Below are 15,732 nucleotides of genomic sequence, written 5' to 3'. Positions count from 1 at the left end.
CCAAGGTGGCAGAGTCTGCTTTTATTTGTTTTAATAGAGAGACTATAACTTAAAAAGCATCTAAAATTAAGGTCATGGCTTGGTTGAGTTTAAGAGAATGCGATATCATTCTTCAGAAACCATCTTCCCTCTGCACTGACCAATCAGCGTGATAATAGTTCCCTTAGGGAGAATGTGTTAATTATGAAACAATTATTACAATAAATATGAATGTTTTTCTCTATATCCTCAGAGTCTTTGTGTGTCTATCACAGGTAAGGCCTAATAAATGAGTGACTCAATGAATAGGAAGATGATGATAATTCAGTATGAGTGATGAGGAGCTTGACCATATTCTAGACTGGCAATTTAAGATAACACTGTCATGTTAACTTTCTTTTCAGAATTAAAGTAAATAGATATCAGATACTGTATAATTGGTTGGGCCCTAAGGAGTAGTTTAAATGTTATGATACTGTTAATCACCTTATTTGTGGAGAAATATTCTAGAGCAGATCTGTCCAGGAGAAACATAATGTGCATCACGTGTAAGTTGAATTTCTAGTCGCTCTATGTAAAGAAATGTTTTAAATATAAAATTAATTTTAATAATATATTTTATTAACTACAACTAAATATTATTATTTTAAATGTAATCAGTACAAATTATTGGTATTTACATTTATTTTTTGTTCACATACTTTAAAATCTGATGTGCACTTTGCAGTTATAGCAGATCTCAGTTTAGATGAGCCACACATCAGTGCTCAGTAGACACAGGTGGCTAGTAGCTATCTTAATGGACAGCACAATTCTAGAAGTTCCATGAATAGAGAAATTCCAAGAAAAGGAGTAAAATGCGAGAGGTCTCTTAGTTTAATGTAAAAAGCCCCTTGGTTTATTAATGGACACAAGAACTGTTGCTGCACATCTCTTTTTTCCTTTTTTTTTCTGTCATATTCTTCCAGTAGAGGTGGGTGAGATATACGCTTGGCAGAGCAGATAAAGGAAACAAAATACCCTTGACTGAGGTGACTTGGTTGTACTGGCCCTTGCAGCTCAAAAGCAGACCATCTGCAGCACGACTTCTGTGCCAGAGGCTGCATGGAGAGGTGTAGCAGCAGCTATTACACACAGCCACCTGCCACACTTCCAAACCACAAAATCAACAAAGAGCATTCCTCCCCTGACACTTCTACCTTTGCCCGAGGCATCATATCCTTCCCAATCACTCTTCCTCCCCAGCCAAGTACAAAGCTCTTTTCAAATGACAGAGGCTCCAAAAGGACCTGTGTCATCTCCTTTCCTACCATCTGTGCCCAACATACTGCTGACCCTCACATAGCTGCTCTCCTTGTTGTCCCACTGTGAACAAGCTTTTTCCTGGTCTGTCCTTTAGCAGCAGCATTACAGCTACTAGAGTCTAGTGGTTAAAGCGTGGGCCTGGGAGAGCAACACACCTAACTTCAAGCCTTGTTTATGCCTCTTGAAAGCTGTGTGATCTTGAGAAGTAAATAAAACTCTGAACTACAGTTGCCTATAAAGTTAGTTATCTACTTCATAGGATTATTGTGAGACTGATATAGAGTTACTGTGAGACTCAACTGAGACAATGGGTACATTGCATTTAGCAAGTATCTGGCACATGGTGAGCAATTAATTAATTGGAAACTCGCATTTTTAGACTATTTCCTCAATCTAACATTCTTCCCTACTCCTGGCCACCTGTCTAAATCCTGGTCATTTTTTCAGTATTTCTCAGGTTCCACTTCTTCTCTAAGCCTTCTACAAACTTGATTCTTTCCTTTTAATGTGTTTCTTGAGAACTCTGACATAAACAATGCTGGGATTAACCTCTAGTACAGGATACATACCTGTCATGTCAAATTCTTCGATTGATTGACGATGAAAAGAATACACACACACACACACACACACACTCACACACACAGTATACATGTAGTAGATGCTGCCGACGCCCCACTCCTCCTCCCCTTGGCCCTTCTGAGTTGGCTTGCAGCTCTGGCAGACAGATTTACCACGTCCACTGGTTCCTCGAAAGGCCCCCAGCAGGCAGGAGTCAGTGCTGCCCACAACAGCATCCCACTTGTTAGCGTGCCCTTTACTGCTTTGCCTCCTTCCCTGGATCACTTTCCTCACAGCCACTTAAGCTTCCTGGAATCACTTCTCAAATTAACTATTTGCACCAAAGTCCTCGTCTCAATGTTTGGTTTTGGTGAAACCCAGATAAGACAGGAACTAACATGACCGACTTCACACTCTATGTCAGGCATTCTGCCTTCACCATCTTTCATATTCTCCCACATTCTTATGAAGCTGGGTATTCTTATACCCATTTTATGGTTACAAATTAGAAAACCAAGACTCAAAACAATTAAATGACTTGTTCAGGGTCATAAATATATTAATTAGCATATCCAAATGCTTCTTTAGGTGCCCATCTCCAAATTAATAATGGTATGGAAAAGAAATAAAACATTTCAGGATAAAGTTAAACATATTATAGAAAATAAAGTCAGGTAAAAATTAGATCTTTTTCCTCAGTTTAGCCAAAGTGTGACAAACTAAGATTTAAAACTAAATTTAATGAAATCATGTCTGGAGACATAGATGTTGAACGCTTGGATGTCATTTAAACGCCTTATTTATAGTCCACTTTCTTTATTCTGGGAAATAAAAGTGGGAAGATATGGCAGTGGAGTGATGCCCAAATGAGTCAGATTTTATAAGAAGCTATTAGAAGATGAAATTGATTTGACCTCTAGAACATTTGAGAAAGAATTAGACAAAGGGGACTTTCCTGGGTATTTAGAGACTAAAAGGAAAGGCTTAGATGGATGAGAAAAATTGAGAAACATTTCTCTACCATATTAAAATTCTCATTCAGAATTGATTTCTTTAATCTTTCTAAGTCACATTGTCCATGTATATAAGGCTTATTGAATTATAACATCAACTGTCAAACCCAGTGAATGTGGGTAAGGAGATAGCTGGGAAGATGTTAAGGGAAGCAAAGGACAAAGAGATATGTTGTCCATATAGAGACAAGTATTAGCTGACCAATGCATTTCCTAGAGTTTTAAAATCTATGTTAGTCAAATTGGAGAAGTTAGAAATAATCAGTTAGAATTAGGGAATATTACCCAATTTAGTTAATGCATGTTATTTTCTGTGGTTCTGTAGTCTAGCTGTCAAGTAAAGTTTGTACTTTTTGGAAAATCAGATTGATGAGTTTGTATGAGGTAGAGCCAGGGTCTTCAGAGAAAACGGAACTGAGTCTTCAGTTTTCATGAAGTTTTAGAACACTTGATATTTATAGTAAGCCTTGAGATTATCATACAATGTATAGTAAATCTTTATTATGTACTAGAGGCCCAGTGCACAAATTCGTGCACAGGAGGGTGGTGGAAGGGGGAGAGGGGTCTTTCAGCCTGGCCTGCACCCTCTCGCAATCCGGGACTCCTTAGGGGATGTCTGTCTAAACCGGCAGTTGGACATCCTTCTGGCAATCCGAGACCGCTGGCTCCTAACTGCTTGCCTGCCTGCCTGATGCCCCTAACCACTCTGCCTGCCTGCCTGATCACCCCTAGCCACTCTGCCTGCCTGCCTGATGCCCCTAACCACTCTGCCTGCCTGCCTGATGCCCCTAACTGCCTCTGTCTGCCTGCCTGATGCCTCTAACTGCCTCTGCCTACCTGCCTGATCGACTCTAACCACTCACCTGCCTGCCTGATCACCCATAACCACTCACCTGCCTGCCTGATCGCCCCTAGCCATCTCTGCCTCAGTCCCCACCACCACAGCTTCATCTGGAAGGATGTTCAGAATGACATTCAGAAGGTCGTTTGGCTGTCCAGTCTAATTAGCATATTATGCTTTTATTATTATAGATTGCCTGTGAAGTTGCTACTGTTTGCCTTTTTTAATGTCACATGAAATCATAAAAAAAACTAATCAGTTTCAATTGGGCATTATAGTTTCCTTCCTTTAAATTTTTAAGTGTTTTCACTTATGCATAACCCAAAAGAATGACATCACATTATTTACTGTAAATTTATTAGCTCTGCTATGAAGTCATTTAGTTTTGAGCTCTCGAAAAAAAAATGACTTCAAGCTTTTGCCTCTAATTCACATTTTAATAAATGTCATTTTCTAAGTGCATTACCTCATGCTTTGGCTTCAACCCAGAGGAATACCGAGAGAATAAGAGAAATGTGCTTTCTGACTGGTTCATCCATATTTTATTTTACTTTTCATTAAGAAATTACTCTTTGAAGGAAATCAATAATCTTCTCTGACTGAGGGGAGAGGTTAGAATGTTGCAGTGGTGCATTCTAATTTCTCACGTACACCGCTTTCAGCCAGCTGTTGCTGATAGAGTGCTTGTCCTTTCTCGTTCCTGCAGCCTGGGTACATGGCGACCCCAGAAGAGTGGCTTACCCTACAGACAGCAAGGGCCACTTTTGTGGCCAGAAGGGCACCCCCAATGAGTGAGTATGGCCACCTTTGCTTTGTCTGATTTTACTGTTTAAGCTACAACCTGGAAACCACGTTTGCATTCATCTTACTGGACTTCTTAACAAGATTGAAATTCAAAAGGAAGGCCTTCCCGCCACCTTTTCCTGAAACAGTTTATAAACAGTTGGAGAGTTTCATACTTTATGACGTAAGACAAGATGTCACTATTATACAGCATTTTGTTAGATTGCATGAAGAGGTTGCTTAATGAAAATATAATGGTAATGGATGAGTTGGACCAGTGATTTCATCAGAAGCCATATTTTAAAGTGCCTTATGAAATGGCGTTTGGAAGGCTGAGTTCTGAGTAGCTGTTAAAAAGCTAGACATTAAAAAGCTGTTGTTAGATTTGTGTTTGTTGTGAGTAAATCACTCTGATAAATCACTCCCCCTCTCAAAGTGAGGAGCCCGCCCAGAAAGTCCTCCATGTGTGTAGACTTTTCAAGGCAACATCGCTGCAGACAATGACCTTAAGTAGCAGAAACAAACAAGGACCAAGGTTCCATCAAATTCCTTTCCAGTGTTAATTGAAACAGAAAAAGTTTTTTTTTTAATTTCTTTACTTTAAGAAAGCAAAACAAAAACATAAATCTCACACTTTAAGAAAAGTTTGCCTTCTTTCCCACTGGTAATTGGAGTTGTTACTAGATCTGGTTCTTTATAACCAATTCAGTTTCTATAAAAGCTGGTACTGAATGGATAAAAGCCAAAGCAACAACAGTCCCCCTCCCCCTGCCACCACCAACAGCAAATAAGGCTCAGAACGCTTTGGTGAGTTTCCCACCCACAACTGTGGAGCTTATCATTTGAGATACACAGATTTGAAAAATAGAATCAGGGAGGTGTTAACAAAATTCATAGAGTAGAACTTTTATAGACAACCAAGAGAACCCAAAGTTTGGGTGGGGAGGAAACCCTCAATCATGTCCAGTTGAGTTTATAGTGGACAAATTGACTCCAACAAAAGGTCTTCGGTGCCTATTAGAGACGACTAGACTGAACTCTGGTCTAGGGTGGTAATTCTTATTTTAACCTCAGCAACTAAAAACATCCTAGGCAATGACAACAGACACTTCACCCTATGAAGGACAAATAGAGCACCAGAAGGTAAAAGTAATAAAAATCTCTAAGTCTCTAGTTCTGTAAAATAGGCAATTTTTAAAGGTCCCCTGTAGCGATAAAATTATTTGCCCATATACATGTGATTTTATTTCTGGGCTCTCAATTCTGTTCCACTGGTCTGTGTGTCTCTTTGTTTACCAGTACTATACTATTTTGATTATTATAGCTCTATAGTATAATTTGAAGTCAGGTGATGTGATACCTCCAGTTTTTCTCAGCATTTCTATGGCCATTCAGGGTCTTTTTGGTTCCATACAAATCTGGTGATTTTTTTGTTCTATTTCTTTAAAAAATGACATTGGTTAAGGCCTGGGGTGGGGTGGGGGCTGGATGGAGTGGGTAAAGGTGGGAGTAAAGGGGCCATCTGTAATACTGTTAACAATAAAAAAATATACAGGGTGTCCCAAAAGATGTATACACACTTTAACAGCTAAATTTTGAAAATGAAATGTATTTTAATATACACTGCCTTTATAATTCAAAATGTATCTACATTTTTTGGGGGGACACCCTATATATAAAAAACATTCTCATCACAATAAAAAATTCTAACTATGTGAAGAGATAAATGTTAACTAAACTTATAGTAATTACTAGTGGCCTGATGCATGAAATTCGTGCATGGGGGAGGGTGTCCCTCAGCCCGTCCTGCACCCTCTCCAATCTGGGACCCCTCGGGGGATGTCCAACTGCTGGCAGTCAGATATCCCTCTCGCAATTCTAGGACTGCTGGCTCCTAACCACTCACCTGCCTGCCTGCCTGATCGCCCCTAACCACTTTGCTTGCCGGACTGACCAACCCTAACTGCCCACCCCTGCTGGACTGATTGCCCCCAACTGCCCCCTCCCCCGTTGACCTGATTGCCCCCAACTGCCCACTCCTGCCAGCCTGCTTGCCCCCAACTGCCCCCTCCTGCCAGCCTACTCTCCCCCAACTGTCCCCCTGCAGGCCTGCTCTCCACCAAATGCCCCTCGGGGGTTGGGGCACTGCCCCCTGTCACTCACAGAGCAGGGTCAATCAGGGGGTTGGGGAGCTCCCCTCTGTCACTCACAGAGCAGGGCCAATCAGGGGGTTGAGGAGCTCCCCCCTGTCACTCACAGAGTAGGGCCGATAGGGGAGTTGGGGCACCGCCCCCTGTCACCCACAGAGCAGGGCCAATCAGGGGGTTGGGGTGCCACCACTGTCACACTCAGGGCAGGGCCGATGGAGAGGTTATGGCTCTACCCTGTCACACACAGAGCAGAGCCCGTGGTGGGGGGGGGGGGGGTTGGGGTGCCACACCCTGTCACACACAGAGCAGGGCCGATCAGGGGGTTGGGGGGCTGCCCCCTGTCAAACACAGAGCCGCAGGGCAATCAGGGGATTGGGGAGCTCCCCCCTATCAGGCACAGAGCAGGGCTGATCAGGGGGTTGGGGCGCCTTCCCCTGTCACGAAAAGAGCAGGGGGGATAGGGAGGTTGTGGCCCCCCTTCCCCCTGTGGAAGCGCACTGTACCACCAGGGGGCAGCTCCTGCATTGAGCATCTGCCCCCTGGTGGTCAGTGTGTGTCATAGTGACCAGTCATTGCCAGTCGTTCTGCTGTTAGGGTCAATTTACATATTACCCTTTTATTATATAGGATAGAAGCCTGGTGCATGGGTGGGGGCTGGCTGGTTTGCCCTGAAGGGTGTCCCGAATCAGGTGGGGGTCCTGCTGGGGTTCCTGGCCAGCCTGGGTGAGGGGCTGATGGCTGTTTGCAGGTTGGTCAAGCCCCCCAGTGGGGCTCTCACCCCATGGGGGTGTGGTCAGCCTGGGTGAGAGGCTGAGGGCTGTTTTCATGCTGGCCACACCCGTTCAGGGTGGGGGTCCCTACTGGGGTGCCTGGCCAGCCTGGTGAGGGGCTGATGGCCGTTTTCAGGCTGGCCACACCCCCTTCAGGGTTGGGGTGCCTGACCAGCCTGCGTGAGTGGTTGATGGCTGTTTGCAGGCTGGTCAAGCCCCCCAGTGGGGACCCTCACCCCATGGGAGTGTGGCCTGCCTGGGTGAGGGGCTGAAGGCTGTTATCAGGCTGGCCATAGCTCCTTCAGGGTGGGGGTCCCTGCTGGGGTGCCTGGCCAGCCTGGGTGACGGGCTGATGGCCATTTTCAGGCTGGCCACGTCTGCGGGCTGGAAACAGGTATCTAGGATTTATTTAACTTCTATAATTGAAACTTTGTAGCCTAGAGCAGAGCTCAGGGCCAGCCAGGGCAGGTAGGAAGCTTTGCTTCCTCCAGCACCAGGGGCAATCCAAGCCTCCTGCTCACTCCAGCTCTGTGGCTGCCGCCATCTTTGTGGCAGTGTGACAGAGTGAGGGAGTGATGGTTAATTTGCATATTACTCTTTTATTAGATAGGATAGAGGCCTGGTGCATGAGTTGGGGCTGGCTGATCTGCCCTGAAGGGGGTTCGGGATCAGGGTTAGGGTCCCCTTTGGGGGGCGGTGCCAGCCTGGGTGAGGGCCTGTTGTGGTTTGTAGGCCGGCCACACCCCCATTGCGGTAAGTGTCCTGCTGGGGGTGTGGCTGGCTGGATGAGGGGCTGATGCTGTTTGCAGACTAGCCATGCCCCCATCTGGGTGGGGGTCCCCATGGGGTGTGTGGCCAGCCTGAGCGAGGGGCTGGGGGCCATTTGGGGGCAGTTTGCAGGCCAGCCAAGCCCCAGGCTTTGTCTGGAAGGATGTCCGGAAGGTTTCTGGAAGGTCTCCTGGTCTAATTAGCATATTACTCTTTTATTAGTATAGATTTGTACATATATATAATCATTATGTTATACATCTTAAACTAATACAATGTTATGCATCAATTACATCTCAATAAAACTGGAAACATTAAATTAGGAACTAGACAATAAAAAAAGAAATCATAGATTTCAATCTAGCATGTTTGGAGTAGTGTGCTACTTTAAGAATAATGTCTAATGCTAGCAAACCCACCTGAACCATTACACTCACCCCCACTATCTTTTCTCTAGTTAGGTTCTGGCACAAGACCTTGATGTATTGTCTTGGGTACTTAATCACTATCTGAATTACCCTGATTATAAATTTGTTGACTATTTTATCTTCCCCTACTAGAACCAACATTTTTTTAGGTCAGGGACTTCCTCTGTCTTTTTTACTGTTTTTATCCTCAGCCTCTGCAACATTGGCATTGTAATAGGTGCTCATTAAATTCATTGTTAAATGAATGAGAATAAAGGGGTAGCACAGATAAGAGAGTAATTTGTTCCTAAGGTCAGTGTAAAAATCTTATCAAATTCTCATAACAACACTGCCAAGTGGACATCATCATTATTTTTCTCATTTAGAAAATTAGGAAACTAAAATTCAGAAAGGTTAAAGTACTTATTCAGGTTCAACTGACTACTAAATGGCAAAAATAGCATGTTCTAACCCCAAATCCTGTTCTCTTCAGGCTGCACATTGATAGAGTTGCAGTGACATTGGTTTTCCATGTTACATGTTTAATCTAGTCCTAAAGATCTTAAACATAAACTGGCAAAAAATGTCATTAAATTTAAAAATCACACAAATAAATGAGAGAGAGTTTCCATTTCAAAATGAAATGCATTTATCAGGATGTGTAAGCAATTTAGGCACCCCAACCAATTTAGTCCAGAAAATTCTTGTTAGACTGTAACAATTAGAGTATTTGTACTTGTTAGTGTCATGATGTACTTAAGGCAGCCCCTTGATTCTCAACTCTCAAAAACATTTCTGTAACTGAGCTTAAATTCCGTGTTTAGAGATAGTGTGATAGTATTTGGGATGTGGAGTTTGGCCATTTTTTGTTTTGTTTATCCATGCCTAACCAAAAGGAGAAACACTGGGTGTTTTCTAAAATGTCAAAACAGATAAAAGAGAACCCTCAAGATAAAATGGAGTGCTTTGTTGACGTGTAACTTTTTCTGCCTTTTAGATTGCAGAGAAGTTATTCATGATACTTGGGGGTGGTCCTTTTCTTCGAATTTCCACTAAAAAGTGAGAACTCAAGTGATTTGATGCCACCTTCTGGCTACTACAAAAACTTCAGTTTAAAAAGAGCCCTTGCTGATTTGGCTCAGTGGATAGAGCTTAGGCCTGCAGACTGAAGAGTCCCAGGTTTGATTCTGGTCAAGGGCACATGCCCAGGTTGTGGGCTTGATCCCCAGTAGGGGGCTTGCAGAAGGCAGCTGATCAATGATTCTCATTGAGAGAGATTGATGTTTCTATCTCTCTCTCCTTCTCCCTTCCTCCCTAGAATAATAATAAGAAAAAAAGATTGTGTTAAAACAACTTTGAACAGGCTCTGAAGCAGTCCAATTACCCAATCTGAGGTCTTCAGATAGGGAAACAGGAAAGATGAAGAGGGCAAAGGTCTTCCATGTAAGTTTTGTATCATTTTGGCATCTAAGTGAAGCAACATGTCCACTCTTACTAAAGAAAGAAGAACCAGGTCTCTTGTGTAAATTTGCTCCACTGCTGTGTCAGTTTTCCAGAGAGGCCTCTGTCCTATGGGGTGAAGGGGGAGGGGGTGACAGCTGTTCTGGCTGCCAGATTTCAGGAACTAGAGGGTTGCTGCCTGTCAGACGTTGGCTCCCAAAATGCCACAATATGAAAGGTTGTAGGCTGGGGTGCCACATCCCACAGAAGCCCTTGTTATTCCCAGAAGGTTAATTCAATAAAAGAGGCCTCTATTTTGGCCTGTTGTGGTTTTGTGTGTGTGTGTGTGTGTGTGTGTGTGTGTGTGTGTGTGTGTGTGTGTTTGTCTGGATGCTGGAATTCAAAGTGCACGTGTATGGGAGAAGCATAGAGGTGCTGATTTGCACTATAGATCTGTATATAAACTTTCAGTTAATCTTCTCGTTTTTGGCCACATTTCTCTTAATTCCAAGTCTAACATATCTCACTATTTCTAACAGGCAAAATAATGTCCCACCCTTTTTGTAGCCTCTCTGGTGCATCCATCACTCCACACACTCTCATATGCTTTTCATCTTCCCCAAATTGTTGAACTCTCCTGTATAATTGTGAACAGACCCCACCCTCCGCATCCTTAGCTGGAATGGTGAGGGTTTTTTTTCCTGTTTTTACTTTTATGCTTTTATTTTCATGAGTCTTGGGAAAGAAGGAAGATGGGCTTAAGTGCATGGACGATCATTTTGAGTGAGTAGTTTGCAGTTGCTTCTATTTTGCTGTTTCTTCTTTTTTAAAAATATATTTTTATTGATTTCAGAGAGAAAGGGAGAGGGAGAGAGATAGAAAGATCAATGATGAGAGAGAATCATTGATTGGTTGCCTCCTACACACCCCACACTGGGTATAGAGCCCGCAACCTGGGCGTGTGTCTGACCGGGAATTGAACCATGACCTCCAGGTTCATAGGTCGATGCTCAACTACTGAGCCACAGTCAGGCATTTTTGCTGTTTCTTGGTGGAAATATAATTCAAGTTAAATGCTGAGTGGCTTCCTCAGTCACTCCCACAGAATTGCTCAGCTGCAACCATCACCATATACTTTGTACCTAAGCAATCAGAGATCCACTGACATTTAAGGCTACCAATCAGGCTACAATAGAACAACTACAAATTTGTACTGAAAAAGTAAGGATTTTAAGATTTTGAAAAACACTTATCGTGGAATTTGTCTCATGCATTCTATTACATTTGGTAATTACATAGAATGGGCTGAGTGCTAGGCTAAGTGTTAGCAAAGTAGAAGAATAAAGATGAATAAGGTATAAACCTTTCCCTGGAGGATAGCACAATCCAGTGAATAGCTTGAGTTTATGTAGCATTTTGCAGGTTATAAATCAATTTTACCTATGGGATCTCTCGACACTTACTGATTTACCATTCACAGTTTTAACTACTCCTGAGAGACTCCAGTGATCCATGACATGCATTAATTTATTCATTTGCTGAGGTACAAATTGGAGACACATGCACCACGAGGCTGTGTGGATGATATAGCTGCTCGGTGGTGGAAGAGCCCCGCTGACTCTGTGGAGTCCTGAGCAGCCTTGTGTGTGTTGTGCATGAATTTATAACCAGGTCTTGAGCCATCTGAACTCGATGGGATTACAAATAAGAAATGTGTTTATTTCCCCCCCGTCATTGCGTTTAACAATGTCCTTTCACATCTCACTTCTCACTCTGGTATCTCAGGTGCTTTCCAGACACTCTGTTGTTAAAAAGTTCAATGTAGTCTCATGTACAATGTGAATCTCAGATCTTCCACTCCTCCAGCTCAGGTTTTAACTCTGCAAGGGAACTTAAAGTGAAAGAGAGGGCCTGGTCTACTATTTCCCTTCTCTTCCCTCTCTTCTGGTTCTAGCTCTTTCTTTGTGTTGTGAGGGGTGGAAGGAGAAGGAGTGTCTGTCACTTTTTTGGTCACTTTCCTAGTCCCATTAGGTGTTGCTACTGCTACTAAGATACACATCACACATTCTCTTTGAGGTAAGCGCCCAATGCCTGGCTCTCTCATGGTGTCCAAGTGGACATTCTCTGGAGAACTCCTCACTGAATAGTTCTTTGATTTAAGAGATCAGCTTAGCTTGCCCTCCTCCCAACCCCTTTAATTTTATCGCTCATGATTCACCTCCAGTCTCTACCAGGATAATGCAAGCCCATATATTTGACTGAGCGTCCTCCCATACAGGCTACTTCACACTCCCCTTTTCCTGCCCCACTGACTTTTTTCAGCTCTCTATGGTCTCTTTGGGTCTCATTTCTCACAGTTAAAATGGGCACAGAGGGCTGACTTGTAAGTCTGCAACGTAAGTGGTGTTCCATTGGAAAATGAGATGCACATCTGTCCTCCCTACAGGTACCTCAGTCTCTATGAGTGAGTCTCTCAGAGCCCTCTGTAACTTGGCACTAGGAAGAAACAATCACCCTATCAAAGAGGAGAGGATGGAAAATCCTCTTAAATGTGATCATTGTATCCTTCCAACTCCACTGTCTGCCTCCACCTCCTTCCCCCCATTTTGATTATGTAGATAGGAGCAGGAAGGGGGTAGAAGCGATACAAGGGTCTGGCCCACATTTTTGTTTGTGTGTGTGGAGAGCTTTCTTTGTCCTGAGATTTGGATCCTAGTTGGTAATTCTGAGTAAGCAGTAAAAGTATTATTCAACAGCCTGTTATATATTTTATGTTATGTATGTAGTCACATTAATTAACTGGGGACTTGATAAGGTGCTAGGAACATTCTCAAATATTTAGGGCTTCTCTCAAGGTGTGGTTTATATACCACCTTGATCTGAATCTACTGGGGAGCACTGGGGAAACAGATCTGAATTCCTGGGATGCATACCCAGAGATCTGGGCTCTCAAGGTTTGAGAAGGAGTCAGGAATCATGATTGTCAACAAACACCCCAGGTTTTACTGATGCATAGTCAAGTTGGACAAGCTCTTGTCCTGAGTTCCCTACACATTATTTTGTGTCCTGCCAACACCACTGTGAATTAGATAAGGCTGGTGTTATTCCACTATACTGCTGAGGAAATTGAGATTCAAAAGAGAACCATGATGCCCTGGCCAATGTGGCTCAGTTGGTTGAGCGTGGTCCCATGCTTCGAGAGGGTCGCTGGTTCTATTCCTGGTCAGGGCCCATACTGAGTTGCAGGCTCAATCCCCAGTAGGGGGCTTGCAGGAGGCAGTAAATTGATGTTTCTCTTTCTCTCTCTCCCTCCCCTTCCCCTCTCTCTAAAATCAAATAAAAAACATATTAAAGAGAGAGAGAGAGAGAGAGAGAGAGAGAGAGAGAGAGAGAGAGAGAAAGAGAAAGAATGAGAGAACCATGGCTTGCCAAATGGCAGAGTAATGCTTCACTCGGTGCTAGTGATAATGACTATCAACCTGTCTTATCACTCTGCCACTGACCATAATTTTTAACACAAAGGAAATGTTACTCTATTTATATACCTTTTTTTTCAGATTACCAAAGTAATACATGTTTATTTTAGGAGATCCATAAAAGTATAAAAATTAACAAAACAAATATAATTTCACAATTCAGATATAATTTGTTTCTGCATATCATGTTATACCTATTTTTTCAAAATGAAAATAAAGTCATATCTTAATACTCTTTAGTAACATGATTTCTAAAATTAATGTATTGGGAATTTCTCCATCAATGGAATATTTTCTTCAACATTATATACAGTGACAATGAGACTTCCATTTTATGGGTGTAGAATTTTTTATTTAACCAATCCCCTATTGATAGGTGATTTGATTATTTCAACATTTTACATTACCAATGTTGCTTTAAATGTTAGGCAGTTTAAAAGGAAATTGGAGACTATATTGCAGCTATCTAGAGAAAATGAAGTCAATTTTAAAGGTCATATTAAATTAAAAGTGTACAGAGTCTGAAGTGATATGGAACATTTCCATAGTCAATAGAAAGATTATTTTATGTTGTTGTTTTTTTTTAATTTATCATTAATGTTTAAAGTAATACAGATGATTTTTTTTAACAGGAACAAGAGTATTTTGTTTTATTTTAACCTGTTAAGCTGTACCAGTCCCTCCGTGATGATAAACCTACAGTGCCCTACTACACAGGTAAGGGAAAAGAAAAGCCTCGTTGGTATTGTAAGCAATTTTGACCATTCTTGGATGAAAGAATTCAGAATTTTCATTTGAGTTTTCTGTGTATGTCATGATGAATGTATGGAAAGTGGGAAGACATGAATATGAACTTATGTTTGTTCATATGCAATCAAAATGAAGCAAGGATTAATCACTTTAGTATTGCCAAAGAACCTTGGTGATTGTCTTGTCCAACCACCTATTTTTTTAAAATATATTTTTATTGATTTCAAAGATGAAGGGAGAGAGAGAAAGAGAAAGAGACAGAGAGGAACATAAATGATGAAAAAGAATAATTGAATCATTGATTAGCTGCCTGCTACACACCCAACACTGGGGATGGAGCCCGCAACCCAGGCATGTGCCCTGACTGGGAATTGAACCATTACCTCCTATTTCACAGGTTGATGCTCAACCACTGAGCTACATCAGCCAGGCCACCTATTTTTACAAATGGACAAACTACAGCCCACAGAAGTGGAGGTATTTTTCTCAGATTAGTATTACAAAGAGTAATGGTAGGAACTGTAAGTAATAAAACTCAGTTTTTTATTGACTTAATGAAATCAAGTTTCTTTTTAGCCATGGAACAGAATAAGACTTAGTGGCCAATGGGGATTCTTCTCTAGGCTTCTTTCATCTGATGGCTCTCCCATTCCCTAAGTCCTCAGCATCTGCATCCAGCTGCCAGAAGGAAACAGAGAGGATGAATAAAGCACCCCTGCTCTTAAATGCCTTGGATCAGAAGTGTCACACAATGCATTTCTACTCATATGCCATCGACCCATTAGTTTTATATGTTCACATCTGATTCAAGAAGAAAGGATTCAAGCAAGGTAGTTGTGGGCTGAACAGCCTTCTCTGTGCCATGAAACAAGAGGCACACATTTCAATGAGCAGTTAGTTGTGTCTTCATAGTTAAACCCTCTGACCTCCAGAACACCCATCTTTCAAAGGGAGACAACCAAGAGTCCCATATAGCACTGTCTTTAACCCAAAGTTCAGGATCTATGGGTGATGCACGTCTCAACACTTAATGCACAATGGGGTTGGGACTAAGAAAATCAGAGTACAAACTCTCATCAGAAAGGAAGGAATGATAAATACACTGGTGCATGGCAGTTGGGAAGAGCCCTTTATTCGATGTGAATTGTGTTCTTTGAGAGAAGCTCCCTAATCCACTGCATCCAATTATCCCTCGCTGGACCACCTGGAAGGTTATTTCCTGTCCATTAGCCTCCAGGCCACACCATTGCCCAGCACTGGAAATATGCTCTCTTGAGGATCATATAGCTTTAAAGCTCTCTTCCTATTGTGCAAGTTTTAGTACCTCAAACATTATTTTAACAGTCAAAGGCCTTTTTAGGTTGGCTTGTGAATTCGTTGGCAGTACAACTGCCTCAAGAACTTAGTAGCTACTGATTTCCGTCTTTTTGGCTCCATGTGCCAGTAAACCACACCCAGAGAGAGATCTTTCCTAGAATCTGTTTGTTGA

General features: G+C 42.3%; 1 protein-coding gene across 1 annotated transcript in view; it reads left to right on the top strand.

The window, feature by feature from the left end:
- Nucleotides 1–15,732, top strand: part of SLC44A5 (solute carrier family 44 member 5) — an 82,846-nt gene that overhangs the window by 10,188 nt on the left and 56,926 nt on the right. Inside the window, exons 3-4 of the mRNA XM_023751809.1 lie at nt 4,406–4,490; nt 14,126–14,210. Of these exons, the coding sequence (XP_023607577.1) occupies nt 4,406–4,490; nt 14,126–14,210 (170 nt within the window). The remainder of the gene's footprint in view (nt 1–4,405; nt 4,491–14,125; nt 14,211–15,732) is intronic.

This window comes from Myotis lucifugus, unplaced genomic scaffold (genome assembly GCF_000147115.1).
Source record: "Myotis lucifugus unplaced genomic scaffold, Myoluc2.0 scaffold_25, whole genome shotgun sequence".
Classification (NCBI taxonomy): domain Eukaryota; kingdom Metazoa; phylum Chordata; class Mammalia; order Chiroptera; family Vespertilionidae; genus Myotis; species Myotis lucifugus.
This window is presented reverse-complemented; position numbering and strand designations above follow the sequence as displayed.